At 38.7% G+C, this 22,927-nt stretch overlaps 1 protein-coding gene across 4 annotated transcripts in view; it reads left to right on the top strand.

Moving 5' to 3' along the window:
- Window positions 1-18,170: 18,170 nt before the first annotated feature.
- Window positions 18,171-22,927, top strand: part of USP15 (ubiquitin specific peptidase 15) — a 74,958-nt gene continuing 70,201 nt past the window's right edge. For 2 of the 4 annotated variants that reach the window (XM_048065397.2, XM_048065398.2), the window contains exon 1: window positions 18,178-18,349. In XM_048065397.2, the coding sequence (XP_047921354.1) occupies window positions 18,261-18,349 (89 nt within the window). In that variant the 5' untranslated portion in view covers window positions 18,178-18,260. Of the gene's footprint in view, window positions 18,350-22,927 lie in introns of all 4 variants that reach the window. The other 2 variants (XM_048065400.2, XR_007163790.2) reach the window with 2 other exon arrangements.

The following is a 22,927-nucleotide window of genomic DNA, read 5'->3' on the forward strand; positions in this document are numbered from 1 at the left end:
TCAGGGCCTTCTCCTGTCACCATGATGACAGGTGATAGAGAGAGGTCTCACAGTGGCATCAGCCACTTGGATGCACTCAGTGCACGTGGATGCACCTGGTCCCACAGACTACTTTAAGTCCATTTTGTTTAAGAGGGCCCTGTTCTTCCCCTATCAGGGGTGGTGCTACGTTCCCCCAAACTCATCCTCAAAGCAGAGTTAAACAAAGATTAAGAAATCCTGGGATGAATGCTGTTTGTCTAACATGTTGCATGGAATATGATGCAAATGGATCTTTCTTTTTATGCTATTCCATCAAAAAGAGCAAAATCCCCCAGGCTGTAAGTACTGTAGCTATTTTGAAACAGGGATGCTTCCTTCTAGTACTTGTAAAGCACCTAAGCTCCCTAAAGAGAAAGATTTAAAAACTTGCACTCCTCATTTCTCATTTGCTACACCTTGACAAGTCACCACTGAGCTTTTCTTTTTTAGGCCTTTTATATATCATCATAAGGCACCTTACTTTCTCCATGTGTTAGAGACTTTGTGCTGCCAGCTGCAGCTTTTGAGTCTTGCTCTGGGTGAAGCACATACCAAAAAGTTAGGTGTTGACATATTTTATGTAGTGACTCCAAAACTTTCTTGAATCTATGTAATCCATGTGGGAAAAGAAAAAACAAATCTGATCAAATGTAAAATAACATTTTGGGGAATAGACCTACATTTTCTGTTGAACATACCGCTTGCTTGATTACCTTATGTATCCAATAAGCAGTGTGTCTGTGTTTTATTACACCAAAAGGAATAGTCCATGGCTTTTGGGATGGCTACAAGGCCACCTGTATTGCACAACAAGGGGTAAATGCCAAGAACATTAAGTGTAGTGCTGGTTGCCTATTAGAGCTAGAGTACTACTCATGAGCTTTGGAAAAGCCCAAAATTATACTGAGAAAGAAATTGTGAGTCATTTTTCCTTTGCCTTTTTTTTTTTTTTTTTAACTATTCCTCCTCCTACATCTGTGGGACCCAGCAGGAAATAGAAACAAACATTAAATCAGGCATCTGAAGAAATAAATTGGGGCAGGGGGGAGAGAAGAGGAGAATGTTCATATACATCTGGCCCGTAGTTGGGTTAGAATACAAGTACTCATTCATTGCCCTTATATGCATTTTTCTTAATCTGATACAATATGGAAGTTCCCATTTTGCTGTGTATCAAACAGCATGAGCCCTTACAGCCATGCTTACAAAGAATGTTTTACCCCTGGTTAAACATATGTTAACTTTGTTTCAATTTTATATTAAAGGTTGCATTACAGACAAAATTGGAGGGGAAAAAAAGCAATTTTTTAATTTAAAATTTAGCAGGAGAGTGATGTGCAGGCCTCCTTACCTAATGAGATTTTCGTGTCATTTTAAAACAAATATAATTATTTCCAAAATTGATGTCTTGAATTATTTTCATGAATTAATTATGTTTATATATTAAATTATATTACAGGAAAGGAAACCTTTTGAAAACAGAACGTAAAGCAAACAACAAGTAAGAACACTAAGTAAGGATCAGGTTGATTTTACAAAACGAATCATACTAAGTTTTTTCCGAAACCTGTTTACTGGAGGCAACATATGTTGGCAGATTTGAGAACTCATCTACAAGAAGAATTAAACTTCACTGTAGAGATTCATAGTGCCATATATTATCTCATGATATAGCATTTTCTAATCTGTGTGGTGTCATTTTAAAAACAGGCATCACAAATTCTGGTAAAAAATGGTGTCAAAGCTTATTAGCCCAGTAACTCAGTTCCCTCATGATGGAAGATAAATTAGGGGTCTGTCAGATGTGTTGTTTGCCAAAAAAAAAAAAAAAAATAGTCGTCATGAACTTACCTGGGTTATTTTTTCTAGAGAAATAATGCTGTCTGTTTTATGGTTACAACACAGTCTTTCCAATACTATCATACTAAGTTCAGTAAGGAAATTTAGTGAAGGATACAGTGCATTAAACAGGAATAAGTTGTTCTATCTCAGTATTTCTTTCTGATTTAAAGTTTTTCTTACTCTGAATTTTAAACACCTATATTTTAATAAGGAAAGGAAAATTACACTCAAGAATGTGCTAGGCTTGTGTATACGCATTAAAAAACATTAAAAGATGCCTTAAAGGTTATTATAGACTTTGCATTTTATGGTGTTTTAATAGTAAGGCAAAAAAAAGATATATTTTGGTATCATTTTTCTGAATCTTGAGTACAGGCAAAAGTAGATCTTCTGAGAGTAAAGAGTAGAAGTACTATTTTTTAGAATATTATCTACTGAATTTATTTCAAAACAGCATGTAACTTGGGGGAAAGAAACCAACACAAGAGCAGACTACTATAATTTTTAAATGTTCTGAATTGCAGATTTTTAAGACATTTTCAAAACCAGAATCACTAAAAAGGAAGCATTTTTTTTTAAGGGGAGGGAGGAAGGGGAGGAATTAAAGAATCCTTCTGCTTGGATGAGAACAAAGAGGTATTAATTCAACATGAAAAAGTGCCTCTGATTAATGAAGAATCAAAAAAAAATCAGCTCCATATATGTAAAAAGTTACATTTTTCTATTTAGAGTAGCTATGCTTTTCAATGAGATTACAAACATGTAGCTAGCGGATTGCATAGTAAACAGCCTGAATATAAGGCATCTCTCTTTGTATAAATATGAAAGCAAGCTGGATGTACCTAGAGAGGATTACTGCCACTTAGATCTCAGGATATGCAGGGCTAGGAAGTCCTATGCCGAATGAACTCTGCCTTCCTCTTTCATCAAATATGTGGTAGGAAATGCTAAAGGATGTGTGGCGTTGACTTTTTTCTGCTTTTGTGGCTCTTATTGTCTGATTCCTTTGAAGGGAGTAAATTTGTGCTCGGCAGTCCTTCCGATTAACCTTGCCTGATTCACAGCTCAGACTACGTGGTGGCAGTGCTGCGATGCCTCGATACACAGCCTCCCTCTGGTGTTACAAACAAGTCTATACTCACCTGGCTGAGGTGGAATAAATACCTGGTTACCCACGTTAAAAAGCCACACGTAGATGGACAGAAATGTCCCCACTTGACTCCCTGTGCCATGTGTGCCCCTGCCTGGGGCAATCTGCCGAAATGCTCGCCCTGCGGGATCGGCTGCTGCAGGGCTCCACCACCTGCAGGATGGCCTCACGTAGCACAATATCAGCTCAAATTCCCATTTCTTTCTCACCCGTGGGGCATGGTAAACATGAGACTAAATCTCCTGGTTTGATCTTGACTGAGGGTAACACTTATTTTCTGAAATCCAGCCCTAGAACAATGTAAGGGTGGTGAGCAATAATTGCGAGAGCCCTAGTCCTGGGGGATGTATCTTGCATGGTCATGAGAATCATTTTGACATTATCATTCTGACCAATGCTTAACCACTTATATTAGTCTTCTAAAATATAGTTTAGGACCAATCCTTTCTGTGTGTCCTTTGCAGGCCAGATAAATTTACAAAAATCAAAATGAGTTTGTTTTTTTTCTTGTGCTCCAGGCAGGGCACAGACACACATAGCAACTGCAGTGACAGGCAGGTATGCTGGGATTCAGCACCTGGAAACAGACTCGGTGCTCAGGACTCAGCGTGGAAAAAACTTGTTTTCTGGAACATTTCAGAGGTGTCTTGGCCAGAGATGCACAGAAGGCACAGCCTAGGAAGCAGACTCCTCTGCTGCTAGAGCGATAAACCCACTGCGTAAATCTTCTTGGTTTTCCTCCCACTTTAAGCTCCACGGCAGATCAGTCCTTCCCTGCCTGATTCCAGAACTACCTCGTTATCCACAAGTGCCCTGGTTTTCACTGGTGTTAAGCACCCACAAATGTCAGAGAACCACGTAGAGGTATGGGGAGGGGGGGACGTCTGGAAAAAAAAAAATCAAAGTACGGTAATTGAGAGATTTTGCCGCTAGATGTCAGCAGGCAGAGCACAGACCCGACACATTACCTTAGGAAATCTTGGAAAAGGATGTTTCAGTTCTCCTTCCCCTTCCTTCCCCCTCCTCCTCTCCTAGCACATATATGCATATACACATAGGAAGAAAATCACCTAGGGAATACTTCTTTTTGGTTTATTTTTTTCATCGTAACCTTACACAGATAAATAAAATATATATATATGTATCTAATACCCAGTTATGCTTGAAAGAAAGGGCAAAGAAAAGAGTTGGCTAAAATTTGCAGTGGCTAAACAAACTGAACAATAACAAGCTCTGTGAGCTCTGGAGTTAATGAGGACTTGTTTCCTGTGGATCTTATCCTATGGTTAATTGAAGCTTTTCCTATGCTGGGGAACTTTGAATTTTCTTTTTTTTTTTTTTTTCTGTAGGATGACTCCAAGGAGCAGCTCTTCAGAGATGCATTTGTGGCTTTTCTCTCTTCTTTCCAAGCACCTTTCCTTATTGTAACTGAATAGCTTTGAGACTGCTACCCATCTTTCAGATTTTTTATGGTATCAGGAGGGGTTCCAAAATGCGCAAACTTTGCTTCCATAGGAAACCTAGCAAAAGAAAATGCAGACTGCTATTACACACTCAGACTTACAAGGCCATTTATTTTATAGTACAACTTTGCTAAAATTACTTAACACCTGAACTTGCACTGTCAATTTAAGTGTTCCTCTAAATTTTCTGATGATTCCTTATTTTTCCACCCAGTTATGAATTTATGGAATGTGCCTGAATTGACCATTTAGTCTTTGCTGATGAAACCCTAGTTCCTATAACTGCATGTTATTGGGTTACCTCTCCTCCCTTTTTTCTGCCTTCTTTAAAAAACTAAAAATAAAAACAATAAAAAAGCAGATAGCATGAAATACAATTGTTTACATCAAGTTTTGACTTTCCTCCAGTGCAGTGAAACAGGCAGCACTGATAACAGTGAGAGAAGAGCAGATTGGCCTCCTCTGTGTGCTTTAACTCCAGCTAAACTCCAGAATTTCTACAATTATTCCAGAGAGAATAAGATCAAATGCTCAGCATTTTTCTCTTATTGCAAGCTTATGCTTACTCGAGCTCTTTTTGATTGTATGTATTTTTCTATGTTAAATTAATGAGCTTTGCTTTATTATCCTATCACATTTTAAGCTTTGATTAGTCTAGCTTTTAAAATGTACATTAAAAGAGTTTGATTTTATTAGCTATTATTTAAATGATCACCTTAAATTAATCCCTTTCTAGTGTGAAGCTGTTTTTGTTGCATTACAATCGTGGCTTATCCTTCCTGACCTGAGATTATATGGCATCATAAAATTTAGCAACAGATTTTAAAAATTAAAGGGAAATTTTATGAAGCATGAATGATAGCCATGCAGGCTCATTTATACTAGTCTATAATAATGATTCCTTCTGAGCTATTTTTACAGAAAGAGGTCAATGCTATGAAAACTTAGAAGGTAAAGTTTTAACATGACTGACATTTTAAACAAATTTCAGCAATTTCACATTAAAATATCATTTTCAGCAGATAGATTCAGAGCCATTTCCATGTCTGGTAACACAGCTACACAATTAGTAAATCTGTTGTTGGAGTCATACCCAGCAAAACTTCTAAATGCTATACCTGGAAAATGCCCACGTGGATAAGCATGAGCCAAATTTACTCCTTTTGTAAACAAGTTTGAGAAATGATGATGACCCTCGTTCAGAAGCGAAGTCCATACACCTTATTGATTTCCTGGGGTTAGATTTGCCTGGTTTTGGGGTTTTGTGTGTTTTTGTTGCTGTTGTTTTGTTTTGTTTTGTTTTAGGGGGCAGTGTTTGTTGTTTGTTTGTTTTTAATAGCATAATAACACCATAATACACCCTGTCCACACTGGAATAGCATATGCTTGCTCAGAACACCTCCATTCTGTCACTTCAGTTTCAGCCCAAGCTCCCTCTGTCATGGTAAGCTTGTCTTCCCTTTTTACCCTTCTCCTCTATTGTCAGTACTGCAGGGACTGTGGGGTAAGGGCAACTTTCATCCTAGTGTTCATTGATGTCTGCCTTTCTTCCAGGATAATCCAGTACTCTCGTTACATGATGCACATCTTTTGAGGTCAATGGATTCACTCACTAAATGGAGACATCTGAATTCGATCATAAATGCTGACAGAGTATATGAATTTTTAATGTCATAATTTAACATGAGACAATATTTTTTAAGTACTTACACAGGTCTCCATATGCACATGCTGCTCATTCTAAAGAAAAGTCAAACTAATTCATTCACATTTTCTCAACACATTAAAATTATCTTCCCCACCTGCCCTGTTACCACCCCTCAAACAGGTAAACAAGTGGACAAGAAGTGGTGGAAATTGGTTTTCCAACACAAACTGAAACTAAACGTTCTTGGGTTGTCACAGATCAGGAGGGAAGAATAAATGGGCAACCAAGATGGTTTTGCTCTTATAAGAGTGACAAGCTACATTTTGTCCTCCAGTCCAAACTGATGGAAAGCTCGCAAATATAGCGGTTTTTTAATGTCTAGAAACCCAGACCTTTAACATAAGCAACACTGCTTGAAGACAACACTTTCTTGAACACAAGCAACACTGACTTATACCAAGAAAACAACTGCAATTCAGAAGGCTTTTGGATCCTTCTGAATCTTACTGATATTTGTATGTTTGCCCTGGGCAGGCCTCAGTGGACCATCGTCCAGTATTCTTGTTTGAAGCAATAAAATGTGCAGGTAGCTGTGAAGATGAAAAGTCGCCATCTTCTTGGAAATATTAACGGTACATGGGATCTTACCAAAAGTGCCAGGCTGCGGGAGTCTGGATGACAGAAGTGGAACACACCTTCAATTCAGACAAGAAACCAATGCCTCATCTTCAGTTTAGTTGCGCCTAGCTTCAAAAGTACCTGCTTGCATTTTATATTCTCCTGGATATTCACACAGATGACCACAAATAGAAGGCTGGGGGGAGTTTCTGTGGGGCCCACAAACCTAATACACTGAAAATGTTCACCTTGAGGGAGAAAAAAAAAAAAAAAAGAGTAACTTCATCCCAGTGGTCGTTTTCTCCTATCACACTTATGGGTCCTGAGCTGTGAGAGAAGAGCCTTTGTGCACAGACACTGCTAGTTTCTCTTTCATGGTAATATACCCAAGGGAAATTCCCTACCACTCTGGTAGGGTATATTTAGACACAGAGAGATAGGGAATGGCCATAGGGAACTATATGATGGACTGGAGAAGTGGTTGGTGCCCAGAGGCTGTGGTGGGTCTGCTGGAGGTGCTGTGACAGGGCTGGCTCTTTGTGGTGGCTGGGGCATGGCTGCCCCCATGGGCCTGACAGCTTCTGCTGCTCCTCCGGCTCACTCCTGCACTGCAGAGGGCTTGTCCTCAGCCAGCACCATCCCAGAGCTCTTCTAAATCACCTTTCCAGCATCACTACCCCATCAGGAGAAAAAAGAATGTTTTATGTATTTATTTGAAGATCCTTATAAATTCTAAATGAATGAACTTAATTCTACAGGGTTCGATGTCAATCAATGAGCCTTTTTATTACATTATAGGTTGAAGGTCATTCCAAATGTCACCAGTAAAATAATTACATCTGTATCGTTGAACAAGGCATATGAGTCTGACCTACACTGACTGACCATCTCCTGAAGTACTTCATGCTTCTTTTTTCAAGGAAAGTCCTGCATAACTTACAACATTTACATTAAACTCCCAAATAAGGAAGAGCATATCTATATTTCCATTGCTAATGTGTCCTATTTTTCAATAATTTGTTTTTATTTTAGTGTCAGCTAGCAAAAAAGCAAGACTGAACCACAGATTTTCACTGTCAGAAGCAGACAGCAGCACAAGAATAAGCTTTGTCCAAAGTGCAAGGTTAAGGTATAGATTGGGGTTAAAGCAGACAAAACACTGAGATATCTAGAGAGCCAAAATAGGTGTCTAAACACTTCTTATATATCAAAGGAGTCTAGCTACACTGGTAAGCACATTCTCAAAGCCAGATTTTCCCATTCCCACCACCACTCCATAAATCCTCAAGCCCATGTTTTGGGACTGCTTTCTATCCTAGATTGGCTGTTTGAGTTGTAGGAAATACCTGAGATTTATTTTTTTTTCTAAGAACTGCAGCAATTTGAGCCCAGATCACCATTAGCCAAGCAAAAAGAAATGAGTCAGGGGATTTTTTTATAGGTCTGCTGCTCAGTGTAGGTATACCTGCAGCAGATGAATACTACAACACTTATTTTCACTCTTACAGCTGGATTTCCTCTACTAAATCTACTGTGTGGGCACAGCAAATGCTCCTGGATGTCTAAACCCCTAGACATTTATCATTTTGCAACTCTGCAATTGGGAAGTGACATGGCTAATGATATCCCCGCAGCCAGAAAGCTATAGAGGGGCTTATTTTAGGTCTAAACCCCAAACATCCAAAGCTGAAGGAACCTGCCAAGCCTTCAGTGCTGAACCTGGCAGTGTTTCATGTAAGTCACTTTTCCCCTCCAGTTCTTTACATGCAGAACCCAGATCTGCTGCAGTCCTAGAGTCTAGGAGGCACACTCCCCAGCAGTGAGCTAATGTCCAGGGCTCTCCCTTATTACCTGACCAGGAACATTTCTTGCATAACCCTGTATGCCCTAACAAGATTCGCTGCGTAAGCCTCATCCATCACCCAGTGAGACTCCTGTCATACAGCCAACATCAAGAATATCTGGATTTCAGTAGATAACAAGGTCTGCACACCACTGTACAAATATCCTTCACCCATAAAGCTAACATCCCCTGCAGTACCTGGCTGGGGGGCTGGAACAAAACCCCCAGCAGACAAGCGGAGAGCACTGTGCCCGTAATTAGTGCACCTCCCTGGGAGGAAGGCAATATAAATTCAAGTCCCTTCCATATTTGGGCAGGACGGGGAATTAAAAGGAACTTTAAAACTGGAGGTAAATGTCCTGGTTATTGTACAGGTTGTCTGTTTTATTCTCCCTTATATTTATTTACTTATTTGTCAAAAAAAAAAAAAAACTGTCTAAGAAGATGATCTGGTTTAAGTGAGTGCATAAATCTAGGAGTATGTTCACAGCTTAGGATTCTCAGGAAAGAAAACTTGAAATGGTTGTGTGTAATTTCTTATGTTTAATTCTAGATTATTTTAGGTGCTTCCCAAGCCATGGGTTTCTAAGGCCCCTTTTCTTGGCTGCCGATTATTCACAGGTATTTTAAAGAGGCCCAGGACCTGAACTTGATGTTAAACCTATGTACTGTACCTTGGGATTCCCATATTTTCCCCCAAAAAAACAACCTCTAATACCTTTACATTTCAAATTTTTCAATAACTGTACATTTATAAGTGCGTGTTATGAATAAGACCTAGGGAATGAAACAGCACCTTAAACATTTTCAATATTTCAGTTAAAATGATTTGCACTTTACAGAGATGGAAGGCTACAATGTTGGGGAAGAAAAAAATGAGAAATGGATTGGAATTATTTTTCAACACATTTAATTAATTCACCATTTAACTTGATTATTCTACGTAGGCAGTGGGTAAATGTCCTTTTCCAGGCACAGACAACCCTGCAGAAAAGGCTACACCCTCCCTGCTGGAGCCCCTTTGTTTGCTTTGATAGTAGATGCATGTAATCTCCCTCCAGCTCTTTTCATAATTTGAGGGTTGAAAATACTTATTGAGAAATAATAGAGGTCAAAAAAATATTATGAAAGTTATTAGTTAATAATGCTCTTTCCCTAGTCTAAATGGATTGTTACACAAAAAAAAAGTTGTGGGTATTATGTTGGAAGTTCACCTGGTAGCTATTAAAAGTAACTAAATTATGAAAGTATGCAAATTTGTTTGTTTTCTAGACTGCACAGGATAGTCTGTAACTTAAGCTTAACTTTTATGGTTTTTCACATATCTGTGTGAGGTACATTTGACTGTTCTTCTCTATAATTTTTATTTCTAACAGAAGAGATAAATAATTATTTTTTAATTAGGAGTTTTGACCTGAATTTATCAGGCAGCTGCTTAATGTCACTGTTTTCTTTATCCCTCAGAAATAACTTTTTTGCAAATTTAAATCACCTTCACCCAGAAACAGCTTCAAAGCTGATATAAATGCCAATCAGTTTCTAATTTTGCCAAAGTTGATTATAAATGGACATTAATATGGCTTTCATCCTTCATAAAATCAAAACCACTGCAGTTTCAACAAATAATCCTGGTGTAAAGCACAATTGCCTAAGGCAGTTTTTGTATTGTTGTTGTCGTTGCTGTTTGTTTGTTTGTTGTTTGTTTTGTTTTGTTTTTAATTATTAATTAATTAATTAATTAATGTGAAGTCACCATTTCAGTCTTCATGTTAATAGGATTTTTCTCAGAAGACAACACTCCATCCTGGGTGCTTAGTTGTTCAAAGATAGAAAAGAGGAGATGTTTCATTCTATTGAGAGGACAATTGATGATTAATAGGAAAATAATACAGGGCTCTTCATTTTTTAAATACATGATGATTTTATGTTAGAAAGAGTACAAGCCAAAGTACCATCATTGAGATAACACTACTTTGTAACTTCTCAATTATTTTGACAGCGCTTGCTACTTTTCAGTCTCAAATTTAGATCTCAAAATTCAGAAGACACATGAAGTAGGACTGACCTCACCAAGCTTAGCTGCCAAACAACTCATTCTCTAAATTCTATTTGTAAACAACTGGAATACACCTCCAGACAGCAATTTATCTCACCATAACACAGAAGGGATGAATCATTCTTTAGAAGAGGCCATCTCTAATTGACTTCATTGACTAATGAAGGACTATATCCAACAAGCTAAGACTAGACATTAACCTTTAGGTATTAAACTGAGATCAGATGAGTCTTATATATGGTGAACTAAGAAAAAAAATATTTTTTCATACTAATACATAGAGGTGGGGGAGAAGTTTTTTTTTTTTTTTTTTTTTTTAATAGTATGTCCATATTCATTCATGCCTTTCAACTCAATTGCAAATTTGGAGAAAAAGAAATTGAGAAATCAGTTGCAACTGAGAGCTATAGAGCTACAAGCCAGATCCCAGAGGTGCCAAACACCTGCAGTCCCCATTGACTCAAAAATTATTGCCTCAAAATATTATTCCCACAAAAGTGATTAAGATCACCACCTGGTGATCTTTTGAGGTCCCTTCCAACCCGAGCTGTCCTATGATTCTCTGATTATGGTTCATTATTCTTTTAGCTTCTGGGTTATATTGTCTAATTCTAGAATGGAATAAAAGATTTGATCACCATTTCAGACAGTCTGCCACATCTCTGTGTGGTACAGAAAAGATACGGCTTAGCAAATTTCTCTTCTGCGAACACAAAATAAGTTTTTTAGTTACTTGTCATACAATCATATTTTCACCCTTAAACAAGTCTAATTGCAATATGTGCCACAGTTTGTCACAATATACCCCCTTTCTCCATCGGCTATCAAACTTTTACCCTGACTCAGTAGTAGGTACTTGCATTGGACCATTTTCACATGAACTGCTCGACTACAACACATGACCCTTGCTTCTGTTGCCTATTTTACACACAGACTATATTTTCATTGCTACCTGCAACTACATGTCATTCGCTTTCTTTTTCAAATGATTTTCCACTTCAGTTGAAGATTAAACATAACAATATTATATTTATTTTCTTAGAATGTATTATGTTACACTCAGCAGACATCAAATCATGTCTGGAAATGTAATTTACATGTGTGCCAGGAAAATAGACCAATTTATAATAAAACATGATGTTACCTATCAAACAAATAATTTAAGGCCAACACACATAACATAAGAAATCTTTATTTACAAAATAATGAACAATTTTAAATCTTAACATCTCCCATCTCCGTTATTAGTTATGTTAAAAAAAAAATGTGGATGGCCCCGTGAGATTAAAGTCCGATTGTGGTCAAGACTATTCACAAAGCAAGAGAAAGCCTTGTACCCAGCAATCAGGTTATGTCCAAAAAAACAGGAAAGATAAAGGCAAGGTAAGAGAGAAAGGGGAAGAAAGCCATGGAATAGATCAGTGGTCCAGGTAACAACAGAAACCAACTTCCAGCCTTCATTCCCAGTCCTCAGTTAATCTGACCATAGTTCAACCTTCAAAGAGTTCACAAAGTTGTCTCACAACCATTTGAAGTAAGCAATACTCTATGTGCAAAAAATTAAAATAACAGTCTATCTATACCTACATCTACATCTACAACTACATCTACATCTGTGTCCATGTTTAGGTTTAAATATATCAATATCTGCATCTGTATCTGTAACTTTCTATAGATATCATCATGTTGTTAAGCTTCACAGAGTTCCTGCATCAGAAAAGTTATCCAAGCTTGTCCAAGGTCACACAGAAATGGCATCATAATTTAAATCAAAGCTCAATGAGTGTTCCGGGAGTGCTGAAGTCATATGTGAATTAGTACCATGTGTAACTTAAAAAGGAAAAAGGGAAAAGGGGAAAAAAAAAAAAAAGGCCAGAACAAGCCACTAGCATAGACGTAATTATTTAAGTATAAACTTTGTATTGCCAGTAATTTATACTAAAGAATTCAATGAAAAATTAAAACCCATGAAGTTCATTAGTTGTTTTAAGAATTGACATCTTTTTGTGTGTGTGTTAGTCTGGTGCTTTCTTTCCTTACTACAACATAGCTTTCGGTAATGCTAGAGAAAGTTTGTTTGTTTGTTTTAATCCAGATACTTTCATATATCCAAACCCCTATTTATTTTATTTGTAATGTAAAACAGTTAACTAAAGCACACATGCCATTAAAGAAAAGACTGAAAATGGAATTGACAACACAGTTTTAAAACTCTTAAGAATATTTTGTATCTAGACTGGTTAACACATTGGCTTTGTTGTGCTTTTTGCCTCATCTCAAGTACTAAAAAGATACTGCACTTGTTCCCACGCACAAACACAAAGAATAAGACCTGCTACACATACAAGTATGTTCCCTTAGGTGTTGTTTGTATCACCCACTGAAAATACCTCTCCTAACTCATACATCTTCTCCAAGAGAGGTGACAGAAGCATCCTTTCTCTCTCCATGTAGGATGACTTTTCTTTCCTCTTGGCTCAGCTGAAGATAAAAAATAGCCAGTAACAAAAACCCACTGGGGCTGCTGGAAGGAGATTTACACCCATGTTAAGGCATAGACATCACGCAAGTCATCAAGGAAAGTATTTCTTTATCCCTCATTTTTCTTCCTTTTTTATTACAATGCTTACTACTTAAATCTGTTAAACATGTAGCATAATACTTCTTGAGACAAATACTTCTTGACACATTCATTTTTCCATACTTTAAACTCATGTTGAAGTCTATAATATAGCTTCATGAGGGGCAGATTTTTAAAGGGAATACTTTTTGGATATTCAGATACTAGGTAACATAGCATTATTGACTGTAGGGGTGAATGGGCTTGCAAAGACTCACAGGAAGGAGATCCCCTGGCTGTTCCACTTCACACTATGCTGGGAGTGGAGATACTTGCTTAATGGATGTCATCCATATATGTATGTGTTTGTGGGAAAAAAAAAAAAAAAGATGTTGATCTAATACATCCTATATTGATACATTGCTTCATGTTCTGTTGGAATTCTGTGTTATGAATTCCATGATGATGATGTTTCATTCTGCCTAATGAAATGAATGGTGATTTCTGCGATTTGATTGCTGCTTATGCTAGGTCTGGCTATAAATCTCTTATTGTCTCCTCCCTCTTAAGCACAACATATCTTCATAGAACAGCAGCGTATTTTTGGCACATAGAGTGCCAGCCTTACCAAGTCTACATTATGTTTAAATTTCCTACATCTTCAGCAGCTAATGCTTTAAGCTTACATTATGAATCTTCCTTTTAAAACTTTTAACAATTATGTTAGTTGATACGTTTCATGTACAGTTAATATATTTGATTTTACTTCTTAATTTCAAAACTAAACAGTTCATTTCATAAGCATACAGGAAAAAAATTGGATCCATCCTGATGTGCAAATCAGATATAGAAACTGATAATAATTTTGACATAATCTGTCAACCATGGCTAAAAACTATTGCCTTTTCAATTAATTGCTGTGTTTCAAATTCTTGAAAGAAAAATATTTTTTAAGGAGAAGTACAAAGTTCAACTAATTTGTACTAATTTAAAAATAAACATTTTATGTCTAGATAAAAGCATTGGGTTTTGATCTGATTAAATCAGATCATAAAAAAGTCTGTGTTTCAATCATTCTTCTTTCAAGTCCAAGGCTATTAGAATCGAAGTGTTCAATGTACATTAAACAAATGCTTAATCAATAGAAGTACAAATTAATAGCTAAATTTATTAAATTAATTGGAAACATCATTTTAATAGTGATACACAGCATTTTTACCTTATTACTCCTCTGATTAATTGTATATTCATTTAAGAAGTCATTCTTCAGGAAATTTAAAAATCAAATAAAAGAATGCTTCCTAGTATTAAAAAATTCTAAACTGAAAGGGAAAACACTGTCATTTCCTCCACTGTGATGCAATTAGGAAGACTTCTGGAACACCCTTAGTTGATCCTACTGAAATTTCTCTATCATCATCCCCCTGTATTCTGATCGATGAAATTTCTGACTTAATTCTTCCAAGGACACTGTGTTACTAGACCATGAGATAAGAAGGTAAAGAAGACAGAGTATGTCATGTTACATAAATTAAAAAGTAATAGTCACTTCTCCAGGAGTCTATATGCTTGTTCTCTCATTTGAAAGATTCTTTCAGCAATAGTGATTATTAAAAATGTACTTTAAAATGTAGTAGACTGATTAAATCAACTATATAAATATCAAATTTTAAAATGCTGTTTTTTTTCTTATCTCAACAAAGATGTGTTTTCACAATTATATCTAGCAACTGCAATCCTATCTAGCTACAAAAAAGAATTTAACATGGTCACATCCAGCCTATGTGAATGGAGTAAACCATGTGCAGAGTAGATTAGATGGAATACTATCCAAAAACTCCAGTGCAGTCATGTTTTAACTTTCAGGACAGGATATATTAATTTCCCCACTGCTCTGCCTTCCAAATGTATACCATATTTTCTTTCTCTTTTTAAAAAAATGTACATTCTTATCCGCTTCTATCCCTCATTCATTCCCTGCTTCCTTGGGTCCCCCCATCTTTGTTTAGTACTGATTTTTTTTTCCCACATCTTCCCTTCATATATTTACCTTACAGACGCCCTGCTTTATCTTGCTGTTATATAACTCTAGTCCATTGCTATTTCTGCTTTCTTGCTTTTATTATTGAGCTGTTTCAAAGATGATTGTAATTCTAGCATTTAAGGAAAAATATATATATATATATATATATCCAGAAAGTAGAGTATGGAACAAAAACAGCAGTGGTGACACTGATAATTGATCTTTTGCTCCTCTCAGATATTCCAAAAGCATATTAGGCTAGTAAAATTAGCTCTAAAATGGCTTCCATCAGACTTCTCACCTAAAAGTGAAATTACTTATGTTACCTATATGACTATATGCATGAATGTTAAATACACACTCATCTGTACCCATTCTGTTGTGGCAGGCTCTGTGCCTGATGCAGTTCTAGACTAAAAGGGAAATTCATGCTACTACCTTAGTTATAAGGCCACCATATACACGAGTGCTTGGTAGACCATTGGAGTAGAGAATCTGAAGCCTCATTTTCCCCCTCCATAAATTCGTAACTGTTGTACAGAAGGTTTAGGAAGAAAACAAAAAGTGGAGAAGAGATTTTTTTCTGTTGTACCTGTGAGTGAGACTTACAGATGTCTATCATTTCTACAGAATTTATTGCGTGCATGAGTGTCCTCCATTGAGAAGCAGTGCTTCTCATATCCACAAACAATGAAGATATACTTTACATTTCTCTATCCAAGTCCACTAATTGACTTGAAAACAAGAATTGAGAGCTTAAACTCTATGTTGTATTGGGAATCAATAGAATCATTAGTGTACACAGGTTGTTATCTGCAGACCATTTGCTGAATGTCTGAGCCTCTATGCATTGCATTAATTGTTTCCTTTTTTAGGATCAATGTTTAGAACCACAAAAAAACATGTTTAGAAAAATGCATCATATAGCAGTGAAGTCAGGTAACAACAGAGGCCCAGTGATTACTGGAAAGTCTGCCACTTCTGCTAGCCTTACAATTTCCTGCTTTCAGTTATATCAAAAGCAGGAAGACATAAATCTATACTACAAAAGATTATTTTTCATCAGAGAAGGTAGGTGGTCATTCATCGGTATCTCCGGCACTGTCTCTATCTACTAGATTAAGATGAAGATCCTTGGGTACCTTTGAGGATAGATATACTTGGAAACAGTTCCTCGCTAGCTCAGAAAACTTTAGTAAAAATACAGATTTATCACTAATTGGCATTTTTCAATAATTTTGAGCAAAGGAAAGACTACCTCAAGTTTACACTGCTGTTGTACTGTAAAAGGCACAATTGCTTCTTGCATAGCACTGAGAGTCTCAGAGTTACTCATCTCTACATTTCGATTCTTAGAAAAAGCTCTGATTTAAATGGCATGTCATGTGCTTTTCTGTCTAGTAACTGTAGCACCTAATGTCTATCTAGTATCTGTTTTTGTAACATGAATAGACTGATCTAAGGAACACAAGTAACTGCATTTATGCTGCCCAAAACATAGAGGCATAGGTGGCTCCAGGTGAGTCTTTTGGCAAAGCAACCATGGTGGATCAAGAAATATTTTTTCCAAATTGACAAGAAAATATCTTTTTGTAATAATTTAAGTTTGGCATACAGGTAACTTTTGGTGTTTAAAACATTGTATTTGTTTACCAAGATGAGGAGATGGCTGTCTTCACATGACAGATATCTTTAATTTACTTGTCCTTCATCTTGGAATTTCATATTCCAGCTCCTACAGAAGCTGTGAATGTCACCATCAGTCCCTCCAACCTCTTGGGAGGTATGACTTCCATATCTGTATTCTCTTTCCAGATGCAGGCCCTGCCTTTGCCTTTACTTCAACATCATCATCTTTACTGATAATCCTGGCAAAATATTTACTTAGTTTTGGACTACCGTGGCTGTGAAGGAACTTTACTCCCACTCTTTTTTTTGCCATGTGTGTATCTAAAGAGCAATCTTTAGTGCTGTTTATAACAGCTACATGCTACTAGCTCATACGTGCTAATTAGCCAATAGCTAGTAACGTCCAATAGCTTATAATATACGAGTGGCAGCCTATGATGCATTTCTAGCATTAGTCATACAATTCAGCATGCTATAATGGCTTGGGTGGAGGAAGGGGGCTCAGCATACATCTGTGTGCATTATGGATACGCTGCTGGATCTGCAGGAGGGAACTTTTCAGGTGTTTGTAAGCAGCATTGCCCCCTGACCCCCAGCCCAAAATTTCTGTACAACTTGGTGAAATCTATACACAAGAGAGAAGAGAGAGAGAAAGCGCTCCTCGTTACCACCATGTAACGCGGGGACTCGTTCGGGTTTTGGTGAGGTGCCAGATGTCAGGTTGCAGTGTTTGTACGGACATCAGGCCCAGATAAGAGGGACTGAAACAAACACAACAAATTACGTTGTGGTTTTGTAAAGGTCTGGGAAAGTTAAAGCAAGTCATCGAGCACATCCACATTCCCAACAGCATTCACAGAGTGACTTGGGTTATGCAGCTATCCCAACACCGGGAATCCAAACCACTCAAACCTATGGACAACACATTCACCAGCAAGGCACAGCACCTCACCACGCATACACCTCAATGACAACACTGGAGGAACGCAGGCAGCCCTTTATTCCAGAAAGGCGATCTCCCCTTTCTGCCCCATTCTGAAGCGTGGTCTCACAGACAACGATCTGCACGGGGCATGCCGGGCTCTGGCAGTGTCATGGGGCCACGGGGACACGGGGCCACGGGGACACGGGGACACAGAGCCACGGGGACAAGGGGACACAGGGCCATGGGGCCACCGCCACGGCCCATCCCTCAGGCAGGACGCGGCCCCTCAGCGGCGAGACCTCCCCGCCGCCAGGCGGCCTTGCGGCGCGGCGCCTCCCCGCGCCCTCTCCCCGCGGCCCGTGGGCAGGGCGGGGGCCGAGGGCGGCTCCCCGGCGGCGTCAGTCCCAGCATGCAGCGCGGCCCGCTCCTGCCCCTGCCGCCGCCGCTGCCGCCGCCGCTGTCGCTGCCGCCGGGGCGAGAAGATGGCGGAGGGAGGCGCGGCGGATCTGGAGACCCAGCGCACGGACGTGGCGGCGCTGCTCAAAACCGCCCTCCGCAAGGGCGACACTTGGTGAGGGAGGAAGGCGACGGGCACCCGGGGCTGGCTGGGCGACGCGGGCGGCTCCCTCCGCCCCCGGTGGCGCTCGGCCGGCGCGGGGAGCGCCCTCCTTCCCCTCGGCCCCCCCCCCCCCCCCCCCACCGCGGGCGGTTGGCGGAGCCGGGGGGGCACGGGGAGCCGGGGGGGGGCGGGCACGGCAGCGCCGTTCTGCTCCCTCAGCCCGGATCTGGGGGGCAGCGGCGGCGGGGGGGAGAGGCCGGGGGCGGCCCCGGGCTCTGCGGGGCCCGGAGGCCGCGGGGCGAGCTGCGAGGCCCGGGGAGGGCAGCCCCCCGTCAGCGCTTCTGCCGTTCTTTACCCCGAAGGGAGGAAACGGCTCGGGCTTTTTTTTTTTTTTTTTAAACCAGAAATTATAGCTCTGGCCTCGCCGGGGTGTCCTGAAGCCCGTCCGCGGCTGTCATTTCATGCCTTGCGTTTAAACTTTGACGGGGAGCGTGTGAATTCCCCAAGGAGCAGCCCCCGAAGGTGCGAGCAGGCCCGGCCTGATGGTGTGTTCCGCAGCAAAACAGGGTTCCTGGCCAGCAGAAAGCGCTGCTTGGTGGGCCGTGCGGGTTGTCAACACAAGAACCCATGGCTGAAAAGATGTAGGTTAAATAAGCACAGCCTTCCAGCGCGCGCTTGGTAACCCAGCTTCTCCAGTTGTAGTTCTTCGAGGCTAGGTTGCACGCTGTGTGTTTTTTGGGGGGTTTTGTCAGGGTTTTTTGAGGGAACGAAAAAAAGGGAACTGACACTTTTTCCACCGCTCAGCCTCTTCATCTCTTTCCTCGTGAAGCTGTCACCCAAAGACAAAGGCTGAAACGTTAACTTACTGAAAATTAAGTACAAATACGCAAAAGTAGAGCTAACCCACCTCGTTTCAGCTGTCATCACTCACTGTTCCAGTTCTATAAAAGACTATATTTAACAGTGTTGATACTGCAGCATGTGTCAGAAGCATACATTCTGATGCATTATTCAAATACTGCTGAGTATATGTTCACTTTTTGGCATATGAGCAGGCTGCTCTTCAACTGAAAAAGTATAAGCAACTAGAAAAAGGAAATCAATTCGAACGGTAGTGTTGAAAATGACCGGCAGTAGTACAAGAGTGCTTAGGCATGTGATCTTCTAAGCGATTTTTTTAATGGTTTTGTTGAGTATTTCCTGAGTACTAAAAAAAAAAAAAATCTTGAACAGTTAGTATTATTCAAAGTGAAACTAACTTTATGACTGGTTTGCGTAATGACTAACACGATGCACTTATGGACAGAGCTGTATTTTTTTTTTATTACACTAAATATTTTTAAATGGAAAAGTCAGTTAAGTGAAATAAGTTTCTAGACATTCTCAGAAAATAAATATATTTCAATGTGATTTTGACACTAATATTAATCCAGTGTTGCAGAGCTGAATAAGCTATGGCAAAGTCCCATTAATTTTGACTTATGAACTATTACGTCTAGGAACATGAATGCATATACAGGTACATTCATAGGATTAATAGTTAGAGCTATGTATTTAACTTTACAAATTAAGGAGTGTGTTTAGTCCAAGTGCTTTATTCAGAGATATTTTGGTAGTAGCTTTTTATTCTTTTGGGGCATTGGTAAGGAAACATAATAGCTAAAGTGCTGTAAGTCATGATTCAGAATTGCAATTTTCATTCATTCATTCAATAGTAAATATTGCTGAAAAATGTGAGCAATGCTGTATCAGCTTGTTCTGTTTGAGCTTTCAAGCACTATACTTAAATACAGTGCTTTTAAAATTACCAGCTTACACAGACAGTCTCCCAAGAATTCGGAGAACTGTAGCTATGTATAAAGTATAAAGCTTTGGGGGGTTCCCCTTAAGAAAAAAGGAAATGAAGAATAGAGCAAGGGGAGGCAAGCCTGTTACTGTCTAGAGAGGGCAATGAACTTCATCAGTTCTTCACATTTACTGTAGAGAGAAAGAAACGAAACTGGTTTAAATGCAATGTTTCTAAAGTTAGATAGTGAAAAGTTAGTTTGATAGAATACAATTATGTTCAAATACCCTATTTGAACAGACTGTGAGCTGTAAAATTTGCTTCATGGAATGTTTTCAAAAATACCTTGGGCATAGTATGGATAAAAATATATTGCCTCAGTGGATGGACAAGATCAGTATCTTCTGTTCTGTCTTCAGGGACAGGAATCTGGGCTAGTCTGTCCAGGTGGTCTTTTTTGCATTCTTTTATGGGCAGTTAATAAATTAAATGATTAAACTAGGAGAGATTGAGGATTCTTCTTTCCATTTTTCTTGTTTTTCTAAATAGATAAATTAATTAAACATCAAATTTAAGCTTTTCCAAGCAAGAACCTCCTTATTTTATTAGTTGTTTTAAAAAGTGCTAACTACTTTTGTTCGTGAATTCAGCATTAAAACCACATTGTCTTTCCTCAGAACTTGCATTATATATATTGCAATATTTTCCAAAGGTCCTTCAGGTTCTGTGGTTCAAAGACATGTCGTTCTGTTTCAGAAGAGAAGAAATGCTCAATTTCATCTTGTATTTCACAGTCTTAGGATTGCATATGATTACTTCTCAGTGTAATTCTGCTGATGAGAAGTGAGAAGAATTTTTTTTAGTGTTTGTGGAGATTTTAACCTCTCGTTCAGAAAGACAAAAAAAAAATCGGTTGTTACTACTGCAGACAAATGTGAACTCAGTGTCCTCCTATATCCACTCTCAGAAAGTTAAGAGCTGTTGGCGTTCATCAGTTTTTAACCATTGAATATTTTGCATGACCAACTGGTCTTAATGTTGTCATTTAATGCCTTTAGAGCTGCAGTGCTACTCTTAAGAACCTTGCCAAGTTTTTCTGCTTTTACAGTGTCACTGAGATACAGTTTTCAACACTGAAAGATATTGATCTTGGAACAGTTTTCTCCAAGGGTTGCTGAAGACTCTGTCAGTTCTTGTGTGATTATCTCTAATTTTCTCCCTCGTATTGAGGTATAACTTGTTGTCTTTACCTTTAAGACCACTTTCAGCCCTACTTTCCCTGTAGTTCCTGTTCTGCTGAAGCTCTCTTAGTCAGCAATGTTGCCTCAGTTACTTAAATAAGACATTACAGATGCTTTCATACTCTTTACTTTGCTACCTCTTATGCGCATCAGCCCTCTGTGGTCTAGGCTTGAGACCACATATCTCACCTTCAGGTATCACATGCCAGTAAATGGTTCACTTGGTAATGGGTAACAGTGACTAATAAGGACCAACAACATAGACTTACCAGTGAGTTTCACCAACTTTTCTCTCTCTTTCTCACAGAATTTCCCCAACGTGCTTTTTTCATCTAACAGAAGAGAATATAAATGACATTTGTATTTCTAAAAGCAGCAACTTGGAAAAGAATTAGGCTGTTACAGTGGGCAGATAACTACCGTGAGTTTATTTGGTGTCTATGGGGAACAAATGCAATCCTTAGATGCTTAAATAGGGAATACTGAGTAGCAGTATAGAGATGTACAGTAATATATTGCTGATACCATTCTTGCTGCCCAGTTCTGGTGCCCATGTGTCACAGACGGTGTTCATTTGGAATGAGGTCAACATTCTCAAATTTTAATAGAGGAGGAGAAATCCTTGCCTAACGGAAAAGAACTTAAGAGCCTTTGTCTATTTCAATGGATTGTTGAGTGCTGTGCTGACATACTTACTAAGAAGAAGACATCTTCTAGAATAAGGGTTTTTAAGAAGAAGACATCTTCTAGAATAAGGGTTTTTAAGAAGAAGACATCTTCTAGAATAAGGGTTTTTAAGAAGAAGACATCTTCTAGAATAAGGGTTTTTAAGAAGAAGACATCTTCTAGAATAAGGGTTTTTAAGAAGAAGATGTCTTCTAGGATAAGGGTTCTTAAGAAGAAGACGTCTTCTAGGATAAGGGTTTTTAGGCTAGCACATAAAGATTTCTAGCTGTGATAGCCAATGAATTTTGGTGCCGTTCTTCAGCTTACCTAATGCTGAGACAAATGCTCAACCTGTTCTTGATTTTTAAGACTTGCAAATTACGAAAACTATAGAAGTATAATATTTTGTGTTCTTTCAGATGTGTCTCTGATACACATCACTTCTGAAATTCTGGTGATTCCAGAGAGGTACTACTGTTATTGAAGGAGTATATTTTTTGGAAGGTGAAGAAAATATTCTCATTTTTTGCACTGTAGGAATTTTATTGGCTGTTTCTCATTGTAAAAGTCATAGTCACTGAAGAGAATAGGTAAAATTTTAAGTGGGGTAAAATGCTTTCCAATGAATGATTCGGGAAGTTCATATTTAAAGGATTTCCCCTCCAGAAGGGGGGAACACAACTTTAAAGTGTTTCCCCTAAAAAAAATTGTAAACATTTATATACTGGTTATAATGAAAACTTGAGTCTTGAGTGGGAACATACAGCCCTACTTGAAAACCTTGCAGTGCTCGTCACTGATGATAACCTTGCTGTTGAAGTGCTTAGCTTTAATAACATTTTATACCGTGGTCTTCCTAGTGTTTTCCATGTTTGATCGTCCATCATTGTGCTGTGC

This window comes from Anser cygnoides, chromosome 1, assembly GCF_040182565.1.
Source record: "Anser cygnoides isolate HZ-2024a breed goose chromosome 1, Taihu_goose_T2T_genome, whole genome shotgun sequence".
NCBI classification, from domain to species: domain Eukaryota; kingdom Metazoa; phylum Chordata; class Aves; order Anseriformes; family Anatidae; genus Anser; species Anser cygnoides.